At 45.8% G+C, this 17,391-nt stretch overlaps 10 protein-coding genes across 10 annotated transcripts; 9 read left to right on the plus strand and 1 right to left on the minus strand.

The window, feature by feature from the left end:
• Positions 1-189: 189 nt before the first annotated feature.
• Positions 190-1,986, plus strand: MOT2 (CCR4-NOT core ubiquitin-protein ligase subunit MOT2; the record flags this gene model as incomplete). Its single annotated transcript, XM_037283108.1, has 1 exon — positions 190-1,986. One exon carries the CDS (start codon positions 190-192, stop codon positions 1,984-1,986), a length of 1,797 nt encoding a protein of 598 aa, XP_037139004.1.
• A 157-nt stretch (positions 1,987-2,143) lies between these two features.
• On the plus strand, positions 2,144-3,085 carry SNP1 (U1 snRNP complex subunit SNP1; the record flags this gene model as incomplete). The annotated part of the gene is made up of 1 exon (XM_037283109.1): positions 2,144-3,085. One exon carries the CDS (start codon positions 2,144-2,146, stop codon positions 3,083-3,085), a length of 942 nt encoding a protein of 313 aa, XP_037139005.1.
• Positions 3,086-3,382: 297 nt separating this feature from the next.
• On the plus strand, positions 3,383-5,956 carry ARG56 (bifunctional acetylglutamate kinase/N-acetyl-gamma-glutamyl-phosphate reductase; the record flags this gene model as incomplete). The annotated part of the gene is made up of 1 exon (XM_037283110.1): positions 3,383-5,956. One exon carries the CDS (start codon positions 3,383-3,385, stop codon positions 5,954-5,956), a length of 2,574 nt encoding a protein of 857 aa, XP_037139006.1.
• A 208-nt stretch (positions 5,957-6,164) lies between these two features.
• On the plus strand, positions 6,165-6,626 carry ARC15 (Arc15p; the record flags this gene model as incomplete). Its single annotated transcript, XM_037283111.1, has 1 exon — positions 6,165-6,626. The coding sequence occupies one exon, from the start codon at positions 6,165-6,167 to the stop codon at positions 6,624-6,626; it is 462 nt and encodes a 153-aa protein (XP_037139007.1).
• A 161-nt stretch (positions 6,627-6,787) lies between these two features.
• Positions 6,788-7,771, plus strand: YRB2 (Yrb2p; the record flags this gene model as incomplete). Its single annotated transcript, XM_037283112.1, has 1 exon — positions 6,788-7,771. One exon carries the CDS (start codon positions 6,788-6,790, stop codon positions 7,769-7,771), a length of 984 nt encoding a protein of 327 aa, XP_037139008.1.
• A 49-nt stretch (positions 7,772-7,820) lies between these two features.
• On the minus strand, positions 7,821-8,594 carry EFM4 (Efm4p; the record flags this gene model as incomplete). The annotated part of the gene is made up of 1 exon (XM_037283113.1): positions 7,821-8,594. One exon carries the CDS (start codon positions 8,592-8,594, stop codon positions 7,821-7,823), a length of 774 nt encoding a protein of 257 aa, XP_037139009.1.
• A 99-nt stretch (positions 8,595-8,693) lies between these two features.
• Positions 8,694-9,161, plus strand: FIS1 (Fis1p; the record flags this gene model as incomplete). Its single annotated transcript, XM_037283114.1, has 1 exon — positions 8,694-9,161. The coding sequence occupies one exon, from the start codon at positions 8,694-8,696 to the stop codon at positions 9,159-9,161; it is 468 nt and encodes a 155-aa protein (XP_037139010.1).
• A 539-nt stretch (positions 9,162-9,700) lies between these two features.
• HG536_0C05050 (ribonucleoside-diphosphate reductase large subunit) lies at positions 9,701-12,346 on the plus strand (the record flags this gene model as incomplete). Its single annotated transcript, XM_037283115.1, has 1 exon — positions 9,701-12,346. The coding sequence occupies one exon, from the start codon at positions 9,701-9,703 to the stop codon at positions 12,344-12,346; it is 2,646 nt and encodes an 881-aa protein (XP_037139011.1).
• A 448-nt stretch (positions 12,347-12,794) lies between these two features.
• HG536_0C05060 (uncharacterized protein) lies at positions 12,795-14,777 on the plus strand (the record flags this gene model as incomplete). Its single annotated transcript, XM_037283116.1, has 1 exon — positions 12,795-14,777. One exon carries the CDS (start codon positions 12,795-12,797, stop codon positions 14,775-14,777), a length of 1,983 nt encoding a protein of 660 aa, XP_037139012.1.
• A 169-nt stretch (positions 14,778-14,946) lies between these two features.
• On the plus strand, positions 14,947-17,334 carry SEC6 (SNARE-binding exocyst subunit SEC6; the record flags this gene model as incomplete). The annotated part of the gene is made up of 1 exon (XM_037283117.1): positions 14,947-17,334. The coding sequence occupies one exon, from the start codon at positions 14,947-14,949 to the stop codon at positions 17,332-17,334; it is 2,388 nt and encodes a 795-aa protein (XP_037139013.1).
• Between the last annotated feature and the right edge of the window lie 57 nt (positions 17,335-17,391).

Below are 17,391 nucleotides of genomic sequence, written 5' to 3' on the forward strand. Positions count from 1 at the left end.
CGCAGTGCGAGCAGTCCGGGTAACCACAGGTCTTGCAGTCGACTTTTCGCTTCAGTTTGGCCAAATGGCTTCGAAACCACTTTGAAGGATCGCCGGCAGTCGGTTACTGGGATAAGAGCCACCAATCGTCCCAAGCTTGCCATCCTGATTATACGAACGTTCCGGCCTTTAAATCAAGCACCATAAATTATGACTTTGAATCCACATGTTCATGAGAACTTGAAAGCCATTCAACAGGCCTTGAGTAACTACGATATGTCGTTTCTGTCCGATGATGAAGAGGATTTTTGCCCTCTATGTCTAGAGCCAATGGATATAACGGATAAAAACTTCAAACCATGTCCCTGCGGTTATCAAATATGTCAGTTCTGCTATAACAACATAAGGCAGAATGAAGAACTTAACGGACGTTGTCCGGCCTGTCGCCGTAAATACGACGACGAAAGTGTGGAATATGTGACTCTTACACCTGAAGAGCTGAAAATGGAGAGAGAAAAGCAGGCTAGGAAGGAATGGGAGAGGAAACAGAGGGATAAGGAGAGAAAGGAGAATGAGTATGCCAACAGGAAGCATCTGGCCGGCATGAGAGTAATCCAGAAGAACCTTGTTTATGTTGTCGGCATTAACCCACCTGTGCCTTACGAGGAAGTTGCCTCATTGCTGAAGTCTGATAAGTACTTCGGACAATACGGCAAGATAAACAAGATAGTGGTGAACAGGAAAGCTCCACATTCAAATGCGAACGATCACTACCATTCTAATAACATCAACAATATCGTACCGGGCTACGGTGTTTACATCACTTTTTCAAAGAAGGAAGACGCTGCCAAATGTATCGCCCAGGTCGATGGCACTTACATGGATGGCAGACTGGTCAAGGCAGCGTACGGTACTACTAAATATTGCTCATCCTATCTGAGAGGGCTTCCTTGTCCGAACCCTAATTGCATGTTTTTACATGAGCCTGGTGAAGAGGCTGATTCCTTTAACAGAAGAGAACTAAGCAACAAACAACAGCCCCCTCAAATGCATCAGTCGCTACCTCAGCAGACACGCCCACATGTCAGTAATGCTATTTTCAAGAGCACCGTAACTTCAACCACGGTCAGCGGTTCTGGACATGGCTCCGGCACTCCGTCGCCCGCACCCGTTAAACTTCAGCTGCATCACGATAACCATCAAAATGGAACAGGTTCTTCTACTCCAGTGTTAATTCCGGCGCCCGTGCCAGCCGGCTCAAACCCCTGGGGTGTTACTCAATCCGCTACGCCAATCACGTCTCTCAACCTGTCGAAAAACAATAGCTCCCACAACCTACCTTCGCTAAGCAGTACTTTGGGCCACCACAATAATCATCAACATGGCGAGCAAAGTAGCGTCAGTGCGCACAAGAAAAAGCAGCATAATGCAAACGGCAAGGAATTTGTCGATCCTTATGATGCTCTGGACAGCGCTGTGAGATTTTTGGATTCTAGAATTTCCTCACTTTCTAACTACAAATCGCAGGATATCCATCTGAAATCGGACTTAGTGGACGATGAAACCTACAAGCGTTATCCTTCTCTGTTTTCGTGGAGCAATATTGAAACTTCTGAAGACAGCAGCGGGGAATTGACCAAAAAACTGGTGGATATACTGGCGACAAACCCAGTGGATTACTCAGCTTCTGTCATTTCATTTTTGCAAAACGCTAGCGCTAGCGCCAACAATGATCTTACTATTCGCAATCCCCTGCCACAACATATCCTTCCTCAACCAGTACCACAGGCCACCGCACAGCAACAACATCCGTTGAATGTCAGCACACCTCCTCCACCAGGAATGTTCACAGCGCAACACATCGCCATGCAGCAGCAGCAGCAGCAGCAGCAACAACATCAGCAGCGCCAGCAGCAGCAATCAAAGGCAGACAATGGTGCTTCGAACAACTCGACGGACTTTTTAAACCAACTAATTAATGGCAGGAGAGTCGCTGCAGGCAATTGATCTTATTTGGTATATTTATGCATTCATTTTATATACGAGAATTCTTGTAATATTTTCATAGCGATCATCAGCCTTACTGTGCGAGATGAGAAGTAGATGAACTACTAAGAAATGAGCATCCAAGACAAGAAAGGAAGTGAAATAGTAGCGGTTTAGGATGTCATATAATCTCAATAAGTTTACAGCAGATGTATCACGACTGTTCAAGCCAAGACCACCATTAGAGTACAAAAAGCCAGTCGATTATCCGCTGGAAAAGCGTCAAACATGTCCGCATATCTCAGGTGTTGCTGGTTTGCTAAGGGATTCCTTGAATGATTACATGGAGCGTTTCCCTGAAGGATCAGAGAACGCTCACCTTCGAAAATATGAAGAGGCTGCTAATCACAAGACCGAAGAGCGCCGGCAACTGGATAATGAATTGCGTCGATGGAACCCGCATAACGATCCCAATATGAAAGATACTGATCCCTATCGAACGATTTTTGTCGGTAGACTACCATATGATACATCAGAAGTCGAGCTACAGAAGAAGTTCAGTGAGTTCGGCGAAATTGAAAAGGTCCGAGTTGTCAGAGATAAGATAAGCAACCATTCTAAAGGCTATGCGTTTGTGGTGTTCACCGATCCTCAAAGTAGCAGATCTGCCTGTAAAGAATATGGGTTGCATAGAGGAATCAAGATCAAAGAGCGTACCTGTATCGTAGATATCGAGAGAGGCCGAACCGTCAGGTACTTCAAACCTAGAAGGCTTGGCGGCGGATTGGGCGGTCGAGGCTACACAAAAGCTGAGGATATGTCGAGATTTTCTACTGGCCCTGCGACGAGGTTTGGCGAGCAACCTCATAGAAGATCGACCTACGAGACAAAAAGATATGGAACCAACTGGCCTTCCAGGCCTAGATACACAGGCCCAAGCAGATTTTCACAGTCTACACCTGTACCTCGCGCCTCAGCTCCTGTGACTTCAGATTCTTCGGGCTATCGAGGACCATCCATGACGAGTCCCGCCTTGCCAGTTAAGACATCGTATAGATCGAGAAACGCAAGAGCTCACGAGACCAGGGGAACCAGCAAGATCGAGGAGCCGGACTACTGATAGCATAAGCCAGGTTTAAGAAGCTGCATAGCACTGCATAGCGCTGCATTTGGCCTTCATCTTCGCAAATATCATATTTAATATCTGTTCTATAGTGAATACTTGGTTACCCGATGACTCACCGAAAATTTCTGCAGCTTGTTAATCTTGCATAAAAAATCAATTACAGTGGCCTTCCTATCTATGGATAAAAGAGTTAAGCAGCCAGAACTGACTTTTGCTGATCAAGATTTTCCTCTGGACATCAATTCCTTCTGAACGGTAAGCTAGAAAATCAGGCGTCTGTTGTGATCGAAGATGACATCTGCTAGGCTTCTTCTGTCGGCCAGAGCACTTAACACCTCTAGGCTGCAACAAGTGGCTGCCATTTTGACTCAATCTGCTCCTGCTACTTCGGCTGCTGCCGGTAGAATAAATTCCACCCGAAAGAAAGTGGGTTACTCCAGAAGATACGTGTCATCGGCCAACGGAATTGGTTCAACTGGTACTAGATCTACCGTCATCCAATTGTTGAACAATATCAGTAGCAAAAGAGAGGTTGAACAATATTTGAAATACTTCACTTCGGTGTCGCAACAGCAATTTGCCGTCATCAAGGTTGGTGGTGCCATCATTAGCGATAATTTGCAGGAATTAGCATCATGTTTGGCGTTCCTATACCATGTGGGGCTTTATCCAATTGTTTTGCATGGAACAGGGCCCCAGGTCAACGGTAGATTGGAAGCTGAGGGAATTGAGCCAGATTACATTGACGGTATCAGAATCACTGACGAGCATACCATGACAGTAGTCAGAAAATGCTTCCTGGAACAAAACTTGAAGCTCGTCACTGCTCTCGAACAACTGGGGGTCCGCGCAAGACCAATCACTTCCGGTGTTTTCACGGCTAACTACCTGGATAAGGAGAAGTATCAACTGGTCGGCGATATTACTGGTGTCACCAAAGATCCAATTGAAGCTTCAATCAAGGCTGGTGCTTTACCAATTTTGACGTCTCTAGCTGAGACCCCATCTGGCCAAATGCTGAATGTTAACGCTGACGTTGCTGCTGGCGAGTTGGCACGCGTCTTCGAGCCTTTGAAAATTGTCTATCTAAATGAGAAAGGTGGTATCATCAATGGCGAAACCGGTGAAAAGGTTTCAATGATCAACTTGGATGAGGAGTTCGAAGAATTGATGCAGCAAAGCTGGGTTAAATACGGTACCAAACTGAAGATCAAGGAGATCAAGGAATTGTTAGACTATTTGCCACGTTCGTCTTCCGTGGCGATCATCAATGTGCAAGACTTGCAGAAAGAGTTATTCACTGATTCTGGTGCTGGTACTATGATCCGCAGAGGTTACAAATTGAGCAAGAGAACGTCTTTATCGGAGTTCCCATCAGCTGATGTGTTGAGAAACGTTCTGCAAAAGGATGCCGACATCGCTTCGGGCAAGCAGACAGTCGCTTCCTATTTGAGAGACCTTGAAAACACCGACTTTGTTGTTTACTCCGATGAGCCTCTGGACGCGTTTGCAGTCATCAAAAAGGACTCTCAGGTTCCAGTTTTGGACAAGTTTGTTTGCAACGATTCAGCGTGGTTGAATAACGTTACAGATAATGTTTTCAGTGCTATTCGTCGCGATATGTCTACTTTGCAATGGGTTGTCAATGAGGATGATGCGAACATCGCTTGGCATTTTGATAAGTCTCAAGGCTCCTATCTGAAGGACGGAAAAGTACTATTCTGGTATGGTATCGATGACATCAACACGATTTCTGAGTTAATCGACTCCTTTGTTCGCAGGGTTTCAAACCGGGTTGGTTCCAATACTAGCAATGTTTTCTCCACCGGCCATGCAAAAAGATCTTACTCCACCAGGTCTGCTCCTAAGCCAGAAGGTACGAATAAGAGCACTGGTCGTGTTGCATTGATTGGTGCCAGAGGTTACACTGGTAGAAATCTAATTTCATTGGTTGACAATCATCCTTTCTTGGAGATCGCGCATGTTTCTTCCCGTGAATTGAAGGGGCAAAAGCTAGACTACTACAAGAAGTCCAACCTTGTTTACGAAGCCCTGCAGATAGATGATATCAAGGAATTGGAATCCAGAGGAGACGTCGATTTTTGGGTTATGGCTTTGCCAAACAACGTCTGTGAACCATTTGTTCAAGCCATTGAAAGCGTCGGAGGCAAGTCAAAGATCGTGGATCTTTCTGCGGACCACAGATTTGTTCCAGAGACTGAGTGGGTTTACGGCCTTCCAGAACTTAACAGTAGAGAAAGAATCGCAGCGGGTAAGAAGATCGCAAACCCTGGTTGCTACGCCACAGGTTCTCAGCTTGCGCTAGCCCCATTGGTCGAATTTATGACTGGCTTACCAACCGTCTTCGGTGTGTCAGGCTATTCCGGGGCAGGTACCAAGCCCTCTCCTAAGAACGATCCAAAGTTCCTAAGCAACAACCTAATACCATATTCCCTGACGAACCACATCCACGAGCGGGAGATTTCCACCCGTTTGGGCCACGAAGTCGCCTTCGTTCCCCACGTTGGCCAATGGTTCCAAGGTATCTCTCTGACAGTTTCTGTTCCAATCAAGCAAGGTTCGTTGACCTCCGACGATCTCAGTGGTCTCTACAAGAAATTCTACGAGGGCGAGAGACTAGTCCACATCGCAAATGACATTCCACTCGTGAAAGAGATTAGCGGTACTCATGGTGTTGTGATTGGCGGCTTCAAAGTCAACGAATCTAAGGATCGCGTTGTGCTGTGCGCTACTATCGACAACCTGTTGAAAGGTGCTGCTACTCAATGTCTACAGAATATCAACTTGGCTCTCGGATACGGTGAATACGACGGTATCCCGAGCAACAAGATCATCGGCTACTGAACCACTGGCAAGCTAATGTTACATAGTGCTACCGCTGTATAACCGTATGGAAGATTTCGCCCGTCTTAGCGCTAAGTAGCATATGCAGTTACCCGGAGCTCTCATGATCAAGCAAAAAATACCAATTCAAGGCCCCTTTACTATGCTGATGAACATTAATTGACCATCCTATTGATCTGTACGTCTGGTTCTGCATCGGATCCCCACCATGGACAACTGGAGAAGAATTGATATAGATGCGTTTGATCCCGACAGCGGCAGGTTGACCGCCCAGGATCTGATACCTCCAAACGAGGTCCCAGTGACCCTGCAGGATATACAACCAAAGATCTCTCAGCTACGCTCTCTGGCCTCAAGCGGCGACATGACCTCTGCTATCCAATTGGCTGTGAACGATCCCCCATACGGTGCCGATGACATTACAAAGGCAACGTACTTCCGGGCCGTGCTGGAGGCCCTTACACAAGTCAGACAGTCTGATATCACAACGATCGTCAAACAGCTGACATCCAAGCAACAAGATGTGTTGGTAAAGTACCTGTATAAAGGTATGTCAGTTCCGGAGGGTCAAAAACAGGGAGGCATCCTATTGGCATGGTTTGAAAGGCTGACGCAGACTGCTGGCGTCAATCCAATCGTCCACTACCTCTCAGATAGACAAACAGTATAATAAGTACGTACAATAGATCTGATGAGCTTTCTTTAAATTCTTAATAGCTGATAGTAGGCATTTAGAACGTAAGAAAATCAAGGTCTTCCTAGTTCGTCTGTTTCTAAAGGAAGATGACTAGCCAGCTTAGATAGAAGATTGAAGCACCTGTGGTATTAGTAATGTCTGATTCGGAAAACCCTGTGAGGCAGGAGCAGAAAAGTGCTGAGAAAGCTGCAGTACCTGTGGAAAATACGGAAGGCAAACTCAAGAGAAGCAGAGAGGGAACAGAGAACGATTCCAATGGAGAAGCAGTTAGTGAGAAGGCAGACGAGGAAGTTGCACCTAAGAAAGCAAAGACGGCGAACGGTGTTGAAGCAGCAAAAAAGGTAGAAAAGGGTTCAAAAGAAGTGCCCGTCAAGCATCCTGGAACTAGCGAAAAAGATACTGGCGATAAGCCAAAGCATGTCTTTGGATCTACTACAAGTTTCAGCGCTGGCTTTGCAGCCGGCAAGCGCTCTACAATCTCGACGATTGACTCAGGCGGCTCAAATAAGGAAAAGTCTACTACCAAGCCAAGCGCGTTTGGATCGGGCCTCTCGTTTGGCGGTGGGTTTACTATGCTAAAGAAATCTGATGAGCAGGCATCAAAAGCTACAGAGAAAGACGAAACGTCAGGGGATTTGAAGGAGCACGAGCAGACGCCGTCATCCGAGAGTAAGAAAGAGCAGAGTACAGAGACGGAGTCTGGCCTGAGTTCATCAGAGAGTAGCGTTTTCAAGTTACAGAAGCAGGAAGTGAAATCGGGAGAGGAGTCGGAAGAAGTGGTGTACCAAGTGAACGCTAAGCTTTATCAATTATCCGACTTGAAGCATGGTTGGAAGGAAAGAGGTGTGGGATTTATTAGAGTAAATAAGAATAAGAGTACAGGAAAAGCGCGTTTGGTGATGAGATCTCGCGGAATTCTGAAAGTGATTCTCAACCTCCCACTAGTCAAAGGTTTCAAGATCCAAAGAGGATTCCCTGGTTCCTTGCAAGGCGAAAAATTCATACGCATAACTGCTGTCGATGACAACAAGGCTCCATTACAGTATGCCGTGAAGACGGGCAAAATCGAAACGGTCCAAGAGCTTTACGATAATATCGTCAAGCTAGTGGCGGAGTAAATCGCATACGATAGGAACAATATAATTCGAAATACACTCACGTAATTAATCACTGCTTGATAAATGCTACACTACATATCGTAGTCCCTTTTACGCCGCCGAATTCGTAAGCTGGGTAGGCAATAGTTCTCCAAACTTTCAGCCTGTCGGTTTGCACGATGCTGATTAGCTCATCTTCCGTGAAATTACAAGAGGTGATGAGAAAAATCCCGTCTCGATCCAAAAGCTTCTCTACGACGCTTGAATATCCCTCCACCATTCTCCTACCATCCGCCAGGGCCTTCTCACACAGCGCAATTGCGTCCAAAGTGCCCTTGTCCAGCACAAGATCGAATAGTCCAGGGTTCCAATCTGGCGCAAAAATGTCAGCTGCCGCAAACCGGATCTTGTCGTTGTACCCGTTGGCTTTTGAAATTTCTGTAGCAAACTCAACGCTTTCCTCAGAGTAGTCTACGCCCAGCATTGGGCCAGCGAAATCATTTTCATAAAGTTCAAAAAGGAGATGACCATTCCCCGTTCCCAAGTCTATCACTTTTGACCCCAAATCGATTTTTTTCTGCCCGACGTTCTCGAGGAGAAACTCTACCATCCGTTCTTCCGCCCCATTGTCATCGAACCAGCATTCCCCGGTATCTTTGGGATTCTTGCTGAAATTATCCCTTTCCAGTGCGTAAAAGTCGTCCCAGTACTTCTTCGTGCCTAATTGGGAAGCATTGAGCTTCCTGGTGTCCTCCATCGTCCGCCGTTCAGTCATTGCAACAAGCTTTTTGTTCAGCTCATCGACTTCACCTGTCAACTTTTCACATCTCGGGTAGTTCGTCATAGGCCCTGAAAAAGGTGAGTTGGCACCGCATAAAAGACAACAGGGAGAGCAAGAGATCACATACCAGAACCACCTTAGGGCCTATCTACTGAGCCTTTCATGACCAAGATCAACTTTCTACCCACCTTGCAGGATGCCTTTGAACCTTTGCTGCCCCAGCAGGTAGAAATACTTCGCCAGCAAGTGCTCTCCGAGGGTGGCGACTCGGCCTCTGTTCAATCCAGATTCAACTATGCCTGGGGGTTAATCAAATCGGAAGACGTAAACGATCAACGACTTGGTGTCAAACTCCTAACCGACATCTATAAGGAATCATCTGTCCGGAGAAGGGAGTGTTTGTACTACCTGAGCATCGGATGCTACAAATTAGGGGAATACACCATGGCCAAGAGGTACGTGGACACATTGCATGAACATGAACCCAACAACAAACAGGCACAGGCTTTGAAAACCATGGTCGAAGATAAAGTCCAGAGGGAGACAGTGAAGGGCTTGGCCCTGGCAACAGGCGTAATCGCCGGTGCCGCCGCAGTCGCGGCCGTCTTCTTCAAAGGCAGGAAGAAATGATCAATGTAGTGCAACCAAATAGCTTACCATCAACGACCACCCTTATGTATTCATCACTGGAACCCAAAAGACTGCATATATTGTATAGGTCTCATGTCATTCCTGAACCCTCCCTCCAAGAGACTCAGCCAAAATGCCGCTTTCATTTCAGGTGGGCTACAACAGCAGCAAAACCGCTCTAGGATCCAAACGCCCTATGTGTTTGTCAGCATCGCCTTTTCGTGCTCATGATGACACAGGCCTGTCCCGAAACCTGGCACTGGCGCTTGAAGCGCTCCAAATGAGGCAGAACACCATCAAACATTACAACGCCTCCAGGCTTGACGATGATCGATGCTGATCGTTACGAGATGTTTACGCGTCGTTTGGGACATCTCGTAACGAGACGCGTAATTTTTTTACGCGTCGCGTTCTTGGTATATGTCAGCTATATAAGTACGCGTCTTTCCTGAAATTGGGAGATCTTTCCTTCGTTTGTTGAGTTGTGGTGAGTTCCAGCAGAACCATTGAGCTATTGGAATAAAACTATTCGTTGAGTAATGTTCGTCTACAAGAGAGACGGTCATAAGGAGCCTGTAAGGTTCGATAAGATCACTGCCCGTATATCACGGTTATGCTATGGGTTGGATCCAGCACACATCGATGCGGTGAAAATTACGCAGCGAATCATCTCAGGTGTGTACGAAGGTGTCACTACGGTGGAATTGGACAATTTGGCTGCTGAAACGTGTGCTTATATGACTACTGTGCATCCGGATTACGCTACTTTAGCGGCTAGAATCGCGATCTCTAATCTTCACAAGCAGACTACGAAACAGTTTTCTCAGGTGATAAGCGATTTGTACCACTACGTGAACCCAAAGAATGGCGTTCACTCGCCTATGATCTCTAAGGAGGTGTTGGATATCGTGCTGGAAAACAAGGATGAATTGAACTCTGCCATCGTCTACGACAGGGATTTTAACTTCAACTACTTTGGTTTCAAGACGTTGGAACGCTCATACCTGCTGAGGATCAATGGTGAGGTCGCTGAACGTCCGCAGCACATGATCATGCGGGTGGCAGTCGGCATCCATGGTAGCGACATTAAGTCTGCCATCGAAACTTACAACCTGATGTCATTGAGATATTTCATCCATGCCTCTCCCACGCTTTTCAACGCTGGTACCCCTCGCCCGCAGATGTCATCGTGCTTTTTAGTGGCAATGAAAGATGACTCTATCGAGGGTATTTACGACACTTTGAAGGAATGTGCCATGATCTCCAAGACCGCTGGTGGTATCGGGCTACATATTCATAACATTCGTTCTACAGGCTCTTACATTGCGGGCACTAATGGTACTTCCAACGGCTTGATTCCTATGGTACGGGTTTTCAATAACACCGCCCGTTACGTTGACCAAGGTGGTAACAAGAGACCAGGTGCTTTCGCTCTTTACTTAGAGCCTTGGCACGCGGATATCTTCGACTTTATCGATATTCGGAAAAATCATGGTAAGGAGGAGATCCGCGCTAGAGACTTGTTCCCGGCTCTTTGGGTTCCAGACCTGTTTATGAAGCGTGTCCAGGCGAATGGCGAGTGGACCTTATTCTCTCCAAGTGAAGCACCCGGGTTAGCTGACGTCTATGGAGATGAGTTCGAAGCCTTGTACGAGCGTTATGTGGCTGAGGGCCGTGGTAGAAAAACTATCAAGGCACAAAAACTGTGGTACGCTATCTTGGAAGCTCAAACGGAGACCGGTACTCCTTTTGTGATTTACAAGGACGCCTGCAACAATAAAAGTAACCAGAAGAACTTGGGTACCATCAAGTCTTCTAATTTGTGTTGCGAAATCGTTGAATACTCAGCACCAGACGAGACTGCTGTCTGTAATCTGGCTTCGATTGCTTTGCCATCATGTGTTCAAGTCTCTGAAGATGGCAAGACCCAATGGTATAACTTCGCCAAGTTGCATGAAATCGCTAAAGTTATCACTCGTAACCTGAACAAAGTTATTGACCGCAATTACTACCCAGTCCCAGAAGCTAAAAATTCCAACATGAGACACAGACCTATTGCTCTTGGTGTCAACGGTCTGGCTGATACCTTCATGATGCTACGTATCCCATTCGAATCTCAAGAGGCCAAAGAGTTAAACATTCAAATTTTTGAGACCATGTACCATGCCGCTTTGGAGGCTTCTTGCGAGCTAGCGAAGAAAGATGGCCCTTACCAGACCTACGAAGGTTCTCCTGTATCTCAAGGTATTTTACAGTATGACATGTGGAACGTAAAGCCGTCTGATCTATGGGATTGGGATTCGCTGAAGGCTGATATCAAGAAGTACGGTATCAGAAACTCTCTGCTATTAGCACCAATGCCCACTGCATCTACCTCTCAAATCTTAGGCTACAATGAGTGCTTTGAACCATTCACTTCGAACATGTACTCCCGCCGTGTGCTATCAGGTGAGTTCCAAATTGTCAATCCATATCTGTTACGTGATTTGGTTGATCTCGGTATCTGGGATGAGAGTATGAAGCAGCGTATCATCACTGACAATGGCTCCATTCAAAATGTGCCAAATATTCCTCAAGAACTAAAGGATCTTTACAAGACCGTTTGGGAAATTTCCCAAAAACATATCATCGACATGGCAGCCGACCGTTCAGCATTCATCGACCAGTCACACTCCTTGAACATCCACATCCGTGCTCCTACCATGGGTAAGTTGACAAGTATGCACTTCTACGGTTGGAAGAAAGGTTTGAAGACGGGTATGTACTATCTACGGACACAGGCCGCCTCTGCCGCCATTCAGTTTACCATCGACAAAAGTGTGGCAGAGCAGGCTGGTCAAAATGCGGCTGACTTGTCCAGTTTACGCCGTCCGAAATACGTACCACAAAAGGTTAACCTTGCAGAGGGCACGCTAACCGTCAGCGATGAACCATCCGGAGACAGCTCTTCGACGCCATTATCTACAGCATCCTCAATCACCAATAGTATCGCCTCACTGAAAATTCAAGAAAGCCTGCCTGTTACGCCAGTGACATCCGCCTCCCAGTCCACACTGTCGGAGCCTTCTGAAGTTGAAATACCCAAGATTAGCAAGCAGGATGACGATGAAGTGGATATTTACAATTCTAAAGTCATAGCTTGCGCAATTGACAATCCTGAGGCCTGCACAATGTGCTCCGGCTGATTTTACTGCATTTCACCAGTCGCTATTTTTTTTCATTTTCGGGGTTGTAATAGGTGTATTAATTAATGTTTTCGTTTTTACCATGGAGACCAAGTTCTCAGGTTGCTTTAGCAGATTAGCAATCAGTCAGACATTTACCAAGTTATAGATTATTCTAAGATCTTTTTCGTAAACTTACTTTCTGAATCCGCCATCTTTTCTTGGCAGGCTGCCGCAATTCACAATCTGTAGTCGAAGTTAATCAATGTAGTAACAGCGCTAGTAACTCGAATTCATTCTAAGCTTCCAGATATCTGAAAGCGCTAGGTTTCGAGCTTTATGGGGTCCAATGCTCGAAGATAGTAAATTCAGAGCATTGGAAATAATTTATCTTTTTGTCAGGATGTCTCTACTTAGCTAATTGGTTTTGTGTTACTGATCTTCATCGTTCATCTGATGAAGACAAGAAATGGAGGGCAACGAGCAAAACCCTCAAGGCAAAAACCATGCGTTATTATTCGACCAAGATAGCTTCCAGTTGGACGACTTAAATCAGGAAGATCGAACGGTTCTTCAAGACTTCAGGAGCGACGAGCAATGGTCACAGCTCAAACGGGGAAACAGAATAATGAATCTCATTAGAAAAATATGGGAAGGGCCTGTAGAGCCGGCAGACGAAAAGCCCAACTTCACATCCCATTCGTTGCAATATCTGGACGGCTTACCAGCAAAGATGCAAGCGGGCCGGTTCTCTCAAAAAAGCACCAGGTTGACAGTTTTGTTAGTGTATTGCTCACTTTGGTTTGGTCTAATATTCTGCCTACTGTATACATCACTGATCAAGGCTCCATTCTTCTATCCCAATGACGGTAGCGACAGAATACCTATAGTTTCGCTAAGGTGCAACTCTTATTGGAATTGGGAAGGAAAGAATAATGCATGTGGTAAGGACGCTTCAGCCTGTGAACCGCTCAGCGACGAGGAATATCTTATAAGATGTCCAGCGCTATGTGACAGGGGTGGCTGGACGTATTCTGCCATTTCGGTTGGCGATCAAAGAATCAAATATAGAGGTTACGAAATTGGAGGAGGCCCGGTACCACTGGATCTTGACTCAGAGTACTTGTCCTATCCGTACAGAGCCGACTCATTTGCCTGTTCATCTGCCTTTCACGCCGGGGTCATTTCTCCGATCTTTGGTGGCTGTGCCAGGTTATCGATGGAAGGCTCGCAATCCTCGTTCCCAGGAAGCTTGGGCAGGTACGCCCATCTGTCTGTAACCTTTGATTCCTTCTTTCCCGGCTCGTTCTCTTTTAAGAAACTTCGAGATGGAGTGAGTTCAGGTTGCATTGATCTTCGGATGATTATTATCACATTGAATATTCTGCTCGGATTACCAGTTTTTTATTTCTGCAACAGCTTGGTTGGATATTGGATCACGACAATTGTCGGATACTGGACCATTTCGCTGGCATTAGATCCCCCAAGATTAATAGATCCCCACGACGCTGCCACGATATATGAGCTTATCAGCGTGGCTGTGCAGCGCCTTCTTCCGTTGTGTTTCATTTTGTATGTTGAATGGAAATGTGCCGTCAAGAGATGCCTGGAAGATGGGTCTCCAGTAGCGAAAGTTTTATTATGGTATCCCACATTTTGGCTTGGTGTAATGAATAAGATCACCTTTGATAGACTTCCAGTCGATAGATTAACCACGAGAGATCTTAAAGAGCAAGCTGGGGCAATAACTGCGGTAAGTTTCATTGCAGCTACAGTTCTAACCTGTGCAATTATTCAGGCGTATTCTCTATGGAAATCTGGCAGGTTTAGAAAGTACTTCAAGATCTACATTTCGATCATCTTCGGGGTCGTTTTGCTGGGATGTATACCAGGATTGAATCTAAGGATCCACCATTATATTTTAGGCATGATCTTACTTCCAGGATGCGCGACAAGAGGTCGCTCTGCGTATCTGTTTCAGGGAGTTCTTATAGGGCTCATCTTGTCAGGCGTGGCAAGGTGGGACTTTGCTAGCATAGTGGAAACGGACTTTGCATTACTCAGAGGGGAGGCTGGATCCTTTCTAGAGCCGCCGCAGTTTGTCTTTGATGCCCAAAATCCTCATCATATATCGTGGAAGCTCAACTCAAATGCCACTGCCTCGATCGACGCAGAGAATATTAATGGATACTCTCTTTTGATCAATGATTTTGAAGTTTACGTAGGGGCAGACACCAGCGTTGATCTCGACATGCTAATTCAAGAAGATGAACTGCTCTCGTCGATATTACAAGAATCGTTGAACCAATCTAATGGCACCATCAAATTGTATCTGAGGCTGGCGCGCGCATCCATCGAGCATCCAGATACAGTTCGTGGAGACTATACAAATGCAGGAATTCTAGAGTGGCCAGAAGGTGTGTGGCATGAGCCATTACCTGGAGCATCTTAGACAGCTCTTTGATAGTTGCTAATGTCATCGCATACGGGGTGCTGGAAATTTCACTCTGAATTAGAGTATAGATATTATATATACCTGGTGAAGAGCATATATTCGGATGTACCACGGTGGAGGATTATCTACTTTCGTTTATGTGAAATTTGAGATAGCACAAGCATAAATGTCATCAGAAACGCTACAGAAGATTCTTATCTTACTGAAAGATGATTTATCGCCCGAAAGAATACGAGTGATCAAAGACCAGGTGAGCAAGCAAAAATCGACGCTGGATTACCAATTGAACAAGGAATCGTCGAAGTATTTCAATCATGTAGAGGATAGCTTGTCATTGCTTAATTTGTCCCAGAGATCTGTAAAGAATACCGAGAGACGTCTTCATGAAGTTGATGAGCTTAGCCGCAGAAGTAAGTCTGCAATCTCCCGATATGATATTATTTTCAATGCAACGAAGCTTTACGAGACTATAGATTTGACATCGTCCATTTATGATAGGATATCCGAGTTTAATGAAGTCACGACCAGAATAGCGGAAATGCTTGAGCAAGAGCTTTCGGACGATGCTTTGGACTCCGGTTGTCCATGTTTGCTCCATATACATTATATGTTGACGATGGCCCGTGACTTTCAAGATCAAATGCTGGTCATGGCGCAAGTTTCGACAGACGACGTTCAGCGCACTATGTTGAAGCTTTTCTCGCAGATGACTGATCTTGTCGCAAAATTTGATCAACTACTGGAATCCCTTATATATGATTTGGTGGAGATCGTGAGGTCCGAGCAGGTATCTTTGGCCATTCGTCTATTCAAAGTAATAACCGTGGAGGAGAAAGAAGACTTAAAAATCAATGCGATCCGAAACATTATCAAGAAGAAAGAGATAGAGCAAGAGAAAAGTGCGATTAAGAAGCTACCGAGTAGTAGGACGGATTTACAACCAAATATTATAGAATATCCGACTAGCAAAGGCCTCTACGAAGAGATTCTTAGTGGAACGATAAACACAAGGACCCAGGCCCGCGGTTATCGAAACTTCTTCTTTAACAAGATTAAGCAATCTGTTCAGGACATGTTTGTGGAGGTGAGGAAAGAATATCAGGGCGAGAAAAGATTTGAGGTGCTTCATAATTTGGATTGGGTTTTTAATGAATTGCTGATAGTTAAAGAGCATTTGACAAAATACTGTCCAGGTCATTGGGATATATTTGGCAAATATTTTGAGTGTTATTATGACGAATTGAACTCTCTAGTGAATGAGCTGGTAGAGTCAGAACCTGAAACTTTGATCATCCTCGACATTCTAGACTATGACAAACACTTCCAAAGCACATTAGTTCAGGATTTCGGTTTCGATAAGAAAGACAAGAAAAGTATCATCGGAGATAAACAACGGGAGCAGCTATTTGCCGATTATTTAAGCCTCATTTTGGTCAAGATGACTGAATGGATTGGCAACCTGGAAAAAGCGGAGTTTGAAGTTTTCCTCGAAAGAAAGACTCCTCCTCATGTTGATTCCGAAGGTTTGCTGTATCTGGACGGGACCCGAACGTGCTTTCAAATGTTCACCCAACAGGCAGAAGTGGCAGCAGGTTCCGGTCAGGCCAAGATCCTTGTTGGTGTTATTGAAAGGTTTTGCGATCTGCTCAAACAAAGGCAGAAGAAATGGATGCAAAAGATTGAGATCGACGTACGGAAGCTATTGCGCTTCAACCAACGCACCGACTCGCAGGATGTCGAGGAGAGCGAAGAGTGCCCTGGAGGTCTCGTGGAATATATAGTGGCAGTTGCCAACGACCAGATGAAGGCCGCGGATTATTCCGTTGCTATATCCTCCAAATACGGCAAGCTGGTCAGCAAAGTACATGAGAGGACGATTACGCAAGAGATTGAGGAAGCCCTTGATGGTTTCGCGGAGGTTGCCAAATTTTGCTCAAGCGAGCTCATAAAGATCATTTTCACAGATCTCTCCGCTCCTTTCTCAGAGATATTCAGCAAGAGCTGGTATGGCGGCAATCAAGCTCAACAAATCGCAGACACCCTCTACGAATACATGCTTGAAATTAAAAACCAGATGAACCCTGTTGTCTTTGCCAGTTTGCTGGAGACGGTGGTTGAAGAGACCATCCTGCTATTCATAGGGGCACTGAAATACGAGCATTCCTTCAAAAACAAGAACGACAAGTTCCTGGACTCCACCAAGAGAGATTTCGAGACTTTTTACAAAGTCTTCATCCAGCTGCTTCCCGAAAGCGAAGACAAGACGCTGATCATCGACGACAAATTCAAACTGATGGAGTATTTCATGGACTTCAGCTGCGGCCCCGTGGAGAGTATACCCACCACTTGGGCCAACTGTTTGACCGTCTACTGGGACACTCCCGTCAAGCTGCTCTCCGCGATCCTCAAGTGCAGAAAGGACGTCGACAGCTCCGACGCGAAGAAGCTACTGCAAGCGGCGACGCGCTCAGCTAGCGATCCAGCGCGACTGGCGCAGCTGAACGAAGCGGAGGCCCAGCCGACCTTCATAAGCAGAGTCGCGGCGCTAATATGACTTCGCGCCTCGCGACGTACACATTAAACAATCCCTAGAGACTATACACCGTTGAAC

This window comes from Torulaspora globosa, chromosome 3 (genome assembly GCF_014133895.1).
Source record: "Torulaspora globosa chromosome 3, complete sequence".
In the NCBI taxonomy this organism is placed as follows: Eukaryota; Fungi; Ascomycota; class Saccharomycetes; order Saccharomycetales; family Saccharomycetaceae; genus Torulaspora; species Torulaspora globosa.